This window comes from Marmota marmota, unplaced genomic scaffold (assembly GCF_001458135.2).
Source record: "Marmota marmota marmota unplaced genomic scaffold, marMar, whole genome shotgun sequence".
Taxonomy (NCBI): Eukaryota; Metazoa; Chordata; class Mammalia; order Rodentia; family Sciuridae; genus Marmota; species Marmota marmota.
The window spans coordinates 1,995,468-2,006,358 of record NW_026000283.1 but is presented as its reverse complement, the minus strand read 5'-3'; the positions used below and the strand labels follow the sequence as shown (position 1 = coordinate 2,006,358).

The 10,891-nt window shown below is 36.2% G+C and overlaps 1 protein-coding gene across 7 annotated transcripts in view; it reads left to right on the top strand.

Annotated features, from left to right (window-relative positions):
* Ocrl (OCRL inositol polyphosphate-5-phosphatase) overlaps window positions 1–10,891 on the top strand; it is a 64,497-nt gene that overhangs the window by 18,905 nt on the left and 34,701 nt on the right. For all 7 annotated transcript variants that reach the window (XM_048797131.1, XM_048797128.1, XM_048797127.1 and 4 more), the window contains 9 exons: window positions 1,326–1,436; window positions 1,857–1,946; window positions 2,581–2,701; window positions 2,785–2,946; window positions 4,088–4,189; window positions 4,740–4,854; window positions 6,267–6,383; window positions 6,481–6,668; window positions 8,570–8,681. In XM_048797131.1, coding sequence (XP_048653088.1) covers window positions 1,326–1,436; window positions 1,857–1,946; window positions 2,581–2,701; window positions 2,785–2,946; window positions 4,088–4,189; window positions 4,740–4,854; window positions 6,267–6,383; window positions 6,481–6,668; window positions 8,570–8,681 — 1,118 coding nt within the window. The remainder of the gene's footprint in view (window positions 1–1,325; window positions 1,437–1,856; window positions 1,947–2,580; window positions 2,702–2,784; window positions 2,947–4,087; window positions 4,190–4,739; window positions 4,855–6,266; window positions 6,384–6,480; window positions 6,669–8,569; window positions 8,682–10,891) is intronic.

Below are 10,891 nucleotides of genomic sequence, written 5' to 3'. Positions count from 1 at the left end.
AAAAAAAAAAAAAAAAAAACCTAGGATTTTCTTTTCATTTCATTTCCTTTGCAATTTACAAGTGTGGAAGAGTCCAGTTCAATACTTATTTATTAAATGCCTTTTGTCTATGAAATCTGACATCACTATCACCAGCAGAATAGTTTGCCTGGGGCTTTCTCAGTTTTAACCTTGAAATGTTGAATTGTAGGATGTTGCTTAGTCCCAGACAATCCTGAGACAGTTGGTCACAGTAGACCATGGAAAGTATTGGGTAACCTGTATATGCAGCCTGCCCTTTGTCCTTAAGGAGCTCATAGTTTGGGGAGGGAAGGGGGAGCAGGAATCAGCATACCTAGTCAATTTGTTAGAATAAGAATGTAGCAGGGCGTGGTAGCTCACTCCAGTAATCCCAGTGGCTCAGGAGGCTGAGGCAGGAAGATGGAGAGATCAAAGCCAGCCTCAGCAATTTACTGAGGCCCTAAGCACTTCAGTGAGACCCTTTTCTCTAAATAAAGTACAAAAAAGGGCTGGGGATGTGACTCAGTGGTTGAATGCCCCTGGGTTCAATACCCAGTACCAAAAAAAAAAAACCCAGAATGTAAACCAGTAAGTATATAGTTTTCCTGACTCACTATATCCAAATAGTTAACTTAAATAATAACTATGGGGCATCAGAAAGAGGAAGATAAGATGTTATACCCATAAAACATTAAAGCCCAAGGTAAATTTGTGTCTAGTTGGCTATATTTGGACCAAACCTCTCCTGGACATAGATCATTATATTGCTTTTGTAAGTTCATGCAAAGCATACATTTTTCAGTTGAGAATGAGATGTAGATGCTTCTTTTCCACATACTTCAGGCCAATTCCACTATTTTTAATGAGTTCATAAATTTAATTTACCCTGAACCTATAAACAACCATTTTATTTCCTTTATCCTCTTCATGCTTCAGATATTCTTACTATATTATCTGGATTTGAAATGGTAGGAATTTTCTCTTGTGAATAAGAGGAGAGTGATTGAGGAATTTATCTTTTCCTAGAATTTGGATGTTTCTGCATTGTCATCTGAGAGAGAGATCAGGTTTTAGTGTGTCTATCTCTAGATCTGGCTGATCTTTAACACAGTTGTCATCCCTGAGAGTACTGTCTTCTTCCCTTAGGCTTCCCTTCTTGATTCATCCCCCACCACCACACCAAATCCCTTGTACATGTGCTTCCTATGTTAGAGGTCTGGAATCTTTTGATATGGACTTTCTGATAACCTGGTAAGTTGAGAATATGATCTCAACACAGTATTGTATCCTATGACTGTCTGTGTTTGGATTTCAATTCTTTTTAGGTGGCTGCAAAATTCGGGTTCAGGGGGACTGGACCAGAGAGCGTCGCTTTGAAATCCCTGATGAGGAACATTGTTTAAAGTTTCTCTCAGAGGTCCTTGCTGCTCAGGAAGGTAACACAAGACTCAGTAATTTTCTTTCTATTATTTTAATGGGAGTGAAATACTGACATGTTGGTTCAGAGGCAAGTGGCCTTTAGCAAAGTGCCTCACCCTTGAGCCTTTATAGTTAATTTTTTTCTTCAGGAATGAACCTAGGAATAAGTTAGGGAACTTGTCTATTTAGCTATAAGGGCACTGAGCCAATTTCTAGAACCTTCAGTGTTATGTCATGCAGTTTACCACACATTGCAATCTTCCTTCTGCCCCCAGATGACCCTAGAGCTGCCCTTATTTCCTTAGTCTCTTCTATTACTTTAAGAAATTGTGCTGGCCCTTGCATTTGAGGAGTGTTGAGTGAATTGCTTTTGCTTATGATAAATTTCATTCAGAGCCTGGCTCTCCAGTTTCTGACAATGACCCTTATCTTTCCAGCTCAGTCACAGCTTCTTGCTCCAGAGCAAAAAGACTCATCTAGCTGGTACCAGAAATTAGACACTAAGGACAAACCTTCTGTTTTTTCAGGTACTGAAAGGATTCTTTTCTCCCTGGTTGCTGTGATCATTTCAGATCATTTAGATTTTATTAGGCCAGATGAGATGATATGGATTAAAGCCAATGTCAGATACAGACTCCTGTGGAGTGGTTTTATTGAGTTTGTGGCCACTGACTAATGTTCACTCCTAATCCTTTATGTGGTTTAGTAGCTCTTCAGGAGCCAGCAAAGTGGTAACAAGTACAAACTCCAGAGCCAGACAGCCTGGGTTTGAATCTCAAGTCTGACACTTACTAGTTATATGATCTTGGTCAAATTACTCAACAACTCTGAGCTTCTGTTTCCTTTTCTATAACATGGGGAAATTCTTACAGTGCCTACCTTGTGAGGTTTTGTGATTATTAAGTGAGGTAATGACATAATCACTGTCAAACAGTGCTAACTCTTTAATAAATGTTAGCTGTTATTATGCAGGTTCCAAATTAATGTAAACATCTGTTGTTCTAGTTAGTGTGTCAGTGCTTCAGGGTTGATGTCCTTCTTCCCCCAACCTAAGTAGTTATGACCTTTTCTGTTCAGTAGTACTGCTGCAAATCAAAGCTGTGTCTACCCTGGCTATATGTTAGCTTTTTTCCCCATTTGACTTTGGGTTCTGGTCCTCAGGGCTTCTTGGATTTGAGGATAATTTTTCATCTATGAACTTGGACAAGAAAATAAATTCACAAAATCAGCCTATGGGGATTCATCGGGAACCCCCACCTCCACCTCCTTCATTGAATAGAATGTAAGTTTTACATTGAGGCATTTCCCCAGTAGGAGACTTATATTTTAGGTAATTTTACTTTGAATTCCTCATTTATTTGCTAGGCTTCCACGTGAAAAAGAAGCTTCTAACAAAGAACAGCCCAAAGTGACCAACACCATGCGGAAGCTCTTTGTACCAAATACCCAGTCTGGCCAGCGGGAGGGTCTCATCAAACATATCCTGGCAAAACGAGAAAAAGAATATGTCAACATTCATACTTTCAAGTTAGTCTCTTTTCTACTTATTGAGTCTAAAATGTTAGGTATAACATGGTCATTTGATTCAAGCCCCTGCCTCGATGCTGGTCAATAGCATGATATCCAAAATAATGTAGAGGCTACAGTTTCCCTTGGTTTTTCTACCTATTAATAATGTCACATCTACTATTGTTTCTATCCACTCTTAGGGAACAAAATCAAGCTCTCATATACTAGTGAATTGTTCCCTAGAACATTTCATAAGCAAGTATGTATATTTATCTGGCCTGCTGAATTTTTTTCCAGTTAATATTGGAAAATTAAAGTTCACCATTACTTCTTAACTTACTTTGGTAAATTAAAGAAAGTTACTCCCAGTCTTCTTGGTTAAAAGGTCTATCAATGGGATTCTTTCCTCTGTATTATTTTTCATTTCACCTTTACTTGTTAATATCCTCTTCTCTGGACCTGATATAGGTGATGTATGGCATCTATCCCTAGTATGTGAAGCAACAACACCTCTCTTTGTTATTCATGAAGAGAATGTCCATGTAGTCTAAGACTCCAGTTCCATCTGCTGTCCTATTATGCCTTATTTATTCTAATTCAATCATAACTATATCCTTATGAAAACTTTCAGTTCCTCATATTCCACACGAATATTTGTATGTAAACACTTAAGACAGCCCTTCTGCTTTCCTCCCTTAATACTATATCTGCCTCATCAGAATTTCCTATGCAGATGTCCTTGTAATCCTTTGGGAAGTGAGTTTTTGGATGCAACTACAGCTCCTTACAGAACAGTCATCCATATTAGAATAGCTTGCAACATGAAGATACCCCTTTGCCATCCATAAGCTCTCCATTCAAGTAAGACTTTGGATGGGTTTAACTGAAAGAAAATGTGGTAGAGCAATTAACTTTGTGTTTTTAAATTAGAGACTTGGCTCCTGTTGTAGATTCTTTCAATGTAAAATTTAGGGAAAATAAACCTACTGCCTTTGTACTCTACATGCAAGAGCTTTTTCTCGTGTGTGTGTGGCAAAACACTTTGAGGAATTATGTTGGCTTATTGTGAATATACCCTTGTGTAGAAATGACAAGAGAAGATATCTGTTTGTTCATACTTGACCCTTGTTTTCAAATTATTTTTGGTATTATGTATTAGATTTTTTGTTGGAACTTGGAATGTGAATGGCCAGTCTCCAGATAGCGCGTTAGAACCCTGGCTGAACTGTGATCCGAATCCTCCTGATATCTACTGCATTGGGTAAAGAACACTTCTAGAACTCCCTTTTGGCTATGTTTGGTGTTAGTTTACATAATGTTTACCTTCTTTTAAAACATATTTTGTAAAAACCTACTGTGACCATATAGATGAGAGTTACTGTGGATCATATTTGTGAAATCAGAATGAAACAGATACCTAACATGGTGTAAAGAAGAACCTGGTCCTCTTGAAATTCATAGAAAACTATATTCTAGATAGAAAACAAGACTTGAGGTCAATTCTAATAATGATTTTTCCTTTGTTATAAGAGCAAAGCTCTGCCAATATCCCTTGAGGGAGGTTTGATTTGTTTTCTGTATACCTTATAAATAACAATAGTGGGGATTCATTCTTTAGGTAAAAAAGCAACTTACTTAACTTACTGATAATCTTACTTGTTTAAATTACTGATAATCTAGGTCAACAGAACAGTTCTATAAAATTTCTCTTTCCCATTCTTTATTGGTATAGTGTCTCTCAGCAAAGAAACAGGACAGGTAGCCAGAGATAATTCGGGAAAGGTATAGATCTCATTTCTTCTGTCTCTCAGATTCCAGGAGCTGGATTTGAGCACAGAGGCCTTTTTCTACTTTGAATCTGTGAAGGAACAAGAGTGGTCCATGGCTGTGGAAAGGGGTTTGCATTCCAAAGCCAAGTATAAGAAAGTAAGCTGCATTTAATAATCTTTTTTAGTATATGACTAAATAGAACTCACTGAGAGTTATTCCATTATCTGTAACTTCTTCTAAAAGAATGATTTAATTGAATTCTCTCCTGTGTGATACTAAGATAGGGCAGACTAATTATTCATACTTATTTCCTAAGAAAAAAGATTTCCTTAAGTTTTCTGATCCAATATTTTCATTGCTTAGATAGGCTTAAGGAGAAAACAGTTTTATTTTTCTCATATTGATAATTAAAAACAAATACACATTAACACAGTGCTGTCATTCCTGAGCTCTTTAAAAGGAGTAATCTGAGTAATTACCTCTCTATCTTTTAGCAGTTTATATAGGAAACATAACTCCTAAAGATATTATTCTTCTCATATATGTTTTTGATTAGTACATCTCAAGGGCTAGGAATGTGACTTAGTGGTAGAGCATTTGTCTAGCATGTGCAAGGCCCTGTATTCCATCCCCAGCACCACCAAAGACAAACAAATAAACATCTTACACATATTTCCAACTCTTGTTCACAGGTTAAAAATAATCAAAGGAGGGCTGGGGTTGTAGCTCAGTGGTAGAGCGCTTGCTGAGCATGTGTGAGGCACTGGGTTCTATTCTCAGCACCACATATAAATAAATAAAATAAATGTCCATCAACAACTAATTTTTTTTTTAAAAATCAAAGGAAAAAGAATTATTGTTTATAGATTTAAATTTAATAGAAAATTAGAAATCAGAAACTAAGAAGGAAAAGTGGAAGGAAGAAACTGGGATAGCAGCCTTGTCTTTGTTATTTCATTTTTTTTAATATTTATTTTTTAGTTGTAGGTGTACACAATGCCTTTATTTTATTTTTATGTGGTGCTGACAATCGAACCCAGTGCCTCATGCATGTTAGTCAAGCGCTCCACCACTGAGCCACAACCCCAGTCCCTGTTATTTCAATTTTTAATGGACTCTTGGTAGGCTAAACAGTGATTAATAGATCTAGAGTTGAATGTTGTTGTCACTCAAGGTTTTGGGTGTGTGTGGGGAGGAGATACTGGGGATTGAACTCTACCACTGAGCTATATCCCCATCCCTTTTTATTTTATTATTTTGAGACAGTCTTGCTTAGTTGTCAAGGTGGACTTTGAACTTGCCATCTTCCTGCTTCTGCCACCAAGTCTCTGGGATCACAGGTGTACACCACTACACCTGTTAAGGCTTTTAACTCTTATTAGCCAGCCTTATTAGAGCTTCCCCAGAGAATTTTGTTTTCTACTTTATGGGATCTGGTGAGAAATCAGAGGATTTGGATTCAGATTTAGGGATCAGTATATCATTTTGGTGAAAATATTTATTTTGGAAAGTCAAATATGCAGTAAAAAGTGGTATTACAAACCCTTTTAACTCCCGGGCATTCATAGGTTCAATTAGTTCGCCTTGTTGGGATGATGCTCCTTATATTTGCCAGAAAGGATCAGTATCGTTACATCCGTGATGTTGCTACAGAAACAGTTGGAACTGGAATCATGGGGAAAATGGTGAGTTACTTTGGAAATGAAATTGACTATTGTTTATGTCCACAATAAATTCAATTTCTAGTTGTTGTGCTAACTGAATAATTACTTTTGCTAACAGGGAAACAAAGGTGGGGTAGCTGTGAGATTTGTGTTTCACAACACTACTTTCTGCATTGTTAATTCCCACCTGGCTGCCCATGTGGAAGACTTTGAGAGAAGGAATCAAGATTATAAGGACATCTGTGCAAGAATGAGTTTTGTGGTCCCCAATCAGACCCTTCCACAACTGAACATTATGAAACATGAGTGAGTGGCAAATCTCCCATGGCCTTTGAATATAGACATAAGAAGAGATTAAATGTGGGGAGAAATCATAGAGCTATGAAGAATAAGGGATTTCCATTTAGGAATTGGGGTCACAAAGAATAGAGGATCTTTTTTAGGAATAGCAGACTCATTGAGGTAGAGAAATTAGATTTGCCATCAAAAGAAAGGGTAGTGGAATTAGTGGAGCATCTAGAATAATGCTGAAGGGATCTGTTGATTCAGTCAATTTTTGTTTTTATTATAAAATAGAAGTGTTCATTGTGAATGTAATAAAAGATAAGATTAACAGTAACAATCCCTCATTTCTCATCCTTTACTCTCCCCAGCCATCCCAATCTCCAAAGGAAACATTCTTAACTGTTGGGTGTATATCCATCTATATCTACATTGTCCAATATGATAGCCAATAGCCATATGTGGCTATTGCACACTTGAAAATGGCTCTCCGAGTTTGAGATGTGTTGGAAGCATGAACTGTACACTAGATTTTGAAAACTTAGTAGGGAAAAATGTATCCCATTTCAACAATTTAAATATTAATCACATGTCAAAATAAAAAATTGGATATGTTGGGTTAAGGGAAATTTTTTTTCATTTGTTTATTTTACTTTTTAAATGCAGCTACTAGAAAATTTAAAATTTTATTGTGACATGCATTATAATTAATTCCATTCAACAGTGCTATCCTAGACTTTGTACATATACAAACACATACATGCTTATTGTATGTGACCATATCATTCTGTTTATTATGGATTTCTCTCCAAGTCAGTGCATACAAATCCACATTACTATTTTTAGTGGCTGTGATTATTAATAGGGATGGCAGAAAGAGGTTAGTGAAGAATGGGACTTAATAGGGATAGAAGCAGAAATTCTTTGAGGAATTTATGGGGTGATAGTGGAAAATGATTAGTTAATACTGGTCATTAAATTTCTGAGAGTGTGATTTGGGATAAGTTTGAGATGGAAATTAGGAAAACAAAGGATGATTTAGGGGTATTAGAATCAGTAGAGAGGAGGATACTTGAGGAAAGATTAGGGAAGGGTAGTGGTATTGGAATATTTCCATATTGTTTCAACAGTTAGGATCATATATAATTCTGTTTCAAAGTGGTAAAGTCAAGGCCTTGAAATTTATGCTCATGAAGTTGCCCCACAATTACATAATTTATTTCCTCATTATCTCAAAATTTTCACATTGAATTTGGAATTGGTAGCATTACTCATTGGGAACTTGATAGCTCACAAGAGAATCTGTTTTGATTTGGTAATTTTAGGGTCTCCCTTTCAGCACATCTCAAAGGCTTAACACTGTCATTGGGAGCTAAGTATCCCATGGGATTCCAGTCTCCTTCTTAACTGCAATTTGGCCCTCAAATCTTGGGCAGGTGTAGATAGGTTGGCTATACTGGAGAGCCCTGGACCTAATTTTCCTACTGGGTCATCTCAGAGAGCTGTCCTGACCATGCAGACCTTAGCAGAGTCTGAAGAATCTCAGAGCTCTGAGAGTCAAAAAAAAAAAAATGTTCAGTTCTCTTCTCCTAAATACCTGGCAAGCAACCAGGCAAAACTTTGAAGCTAATCCAGCAAATAAACCGTATTCTTCTCAGTCCATTAACTCCTTGGCTGCTGAATCCTGTATGTATACTATATTTCCCAGTTTTGTTCTTCATTTACGGAGTACCTGTTTTCCCACCTATTTTATAATCCTTTCTCTCTCAGGTGTTGATGGTACTTGCCCCCAAAGGGTTAATGATAGTTTTAAACTTTTATAATGATGAATGAATCCTTGTAAATAATCTACTCATTTTCTTTTCTTCATTCTACTCTGATTTTTATGCTGATCTACTTCTGTTCAAATATTTCTTGGTCCTCAGTGTTGTAATTTGGTTGGGAGATTTGAACTACAGACTTTGCATGCCTGATGCCAGTGAAGTGAAAAGTCTTATTAGTAAGAATGATCTTCAGAGACTCTTGAAATTCGATCAGGTAAGTAAAGTTTCAATGGCAGAGATTATTAGAAGTATGAAATAGACACATGACAGGCATGTTTTACTCTAGGAAGAGATGGAAAAGTCATACTGTCTTGCAAAAAGTGTGACTAGTGATGAATTGAGTACATACTGTATTTATAGTGCTTTGATTAAGTGTTTGGATGGGAAGAGGGGAAATAACATTGGTGATAAAAAGTAAATATAACATTAGCAGGCAGAGATTTGTATAAATGAGTTGGAGAATGGGTGGGGTTAATTGGAGAACACTTCCTGGAGGAAGTGGGCCTTCATTTCTGTTGCTGTGGTTTGGCAGATGGAACAGGGAAAACTGTTCTATGATTACTTGGCAGACTGAGCAACAGTTTGGAGGTTATTTAAAAAAAAAAAAAAAAGGAGGTCCCATGAGGGAAATTGGGAAGCACCAAAAAGAGATTTGTTTGCTGGGGCTGGGGTTGTGGCTCAGTGGTGGAGCGCTTGCCTAATGTTTGTGAGGCCCTGGGTTTGATTCTCAGCAACTCATGTAAATACAAAAAATAAAGGTCCATTGACAACTAAAAAAATGTTTTAAAAAGAAAGATTTGTTTGGGAAAAATAGCATAAGCTATAATCTGATTTGAACTGATTGATAAGTTGGGCCTTAGCTTGTGTATAGATGTTTGTGTTAAAACCTGTGGAAAAGGCACCAATTCTGTAACATTCAGGTAAAACCTGATATTCAGGAATCCAGTTCCCATATATGTGAGACAGTAAGTATATTTTCTGCTAGATCCAGCATGTGACTTAAATTTTAACTTCAGTATATAGATACTGGCTATTACAAGTTAGTGATTTTTTTATGGTGGAGTCCAGTTTATTCCATAAAACACATTTAAATTCTGGTAAAGTAATTCTAGTTAGAGTCAGTGTCAAGTAGAAAGAATGAACACATTTTCCTTTATCTTGAAATTTTCCTTTTTGAAAAATCTAATTCACCCAAGGAAAGAATGATTGGTTACCTAAACATCATTGAAGAATGAAATCCTTTCCAAGATTGTTTTTATTGGTTTATCCAAATGAATTATACAGAATGGTGGGTTTCATTGTGGGATATTTGCACATACGTAAAAACACAATTTGATCAAGCTTTTTAATTTTTTGATTAACATGCATTTATTGTATATATTAATAATGTTCAGTGTGATATATCAACACATGCATGCAGCATGTACTAATCAAATCTACCCTCCCCTCCACCCTCCCCAGCCTTTAGTATCATATTTTATATTGAGGTTGCCTTTTTTTTTTAACTTCCACATATTAGAGACAACATTTAGTATTGTCTGTGTCTGGCTTACTTCCCTTAACCACATAATGACCTCTAGTTCCATCCAGTTTGTTGCAAATGACATGATTTATTTCATTCTTCATTATGGCTAAATAATACTCCATTGTGCATATATATCACATTGTCTTTATTCATTCATCCATGTTGGACACCTAGATTGATTTTGTATCTGGTATTGAGAACAGAGCTGCAATAAACACGGGTATGCAAGTATCACTTTGATATATTGATTTTATTTCCCTTGAATAAATACACAGAATATCACGATACTAGCATAAGAATGAATGCTTCTTATTGAGGAAAGAAAATGTTTTCACTTAATTCACATGTCTTTAAATCTTTATGGAGAACCATTTTGGCCTTTAGACATGGTCAAAGTTCAGATGTTTTACTGTAGTATGGTTTTTGTAGGGAACCTTTCTTGACTGTTTACCTTTGTATTGAGTTTGGCTAATTTCTTTGCATTTCTTCCTCTTTCCTGCCTCCAAAAGGAGTACAGTTGGAGTAAATTCTGAATCTTATGTAACTCTGGTAAAATAATTGAGTGAGGATAACTTTCAAAACAATTTGTAACTATTCCTGAATTCAATTTTTGGAATTATCCATTTAACAATTGTTTGTTTATATTTAATTATAATTTTGCTGGATTGTTCTTGCCCAGCTCCAAGGAACTTATGATTATTCAAATTTCATGTTTCCATTTTACCTCTAGCCACTATTAGTGATTAAAAAAAATAGTGATGTGCAAATAATGTGTATCCTATATGAGGGTGAATTTAGATGCTGTGGGAATGCCAATATTTAAATCATAAGATACAGAAATTTTATTTATGTAGTCCCCCACAGTTGTAAAAGCTGTGGAATTGGATACTTAGGAAGGG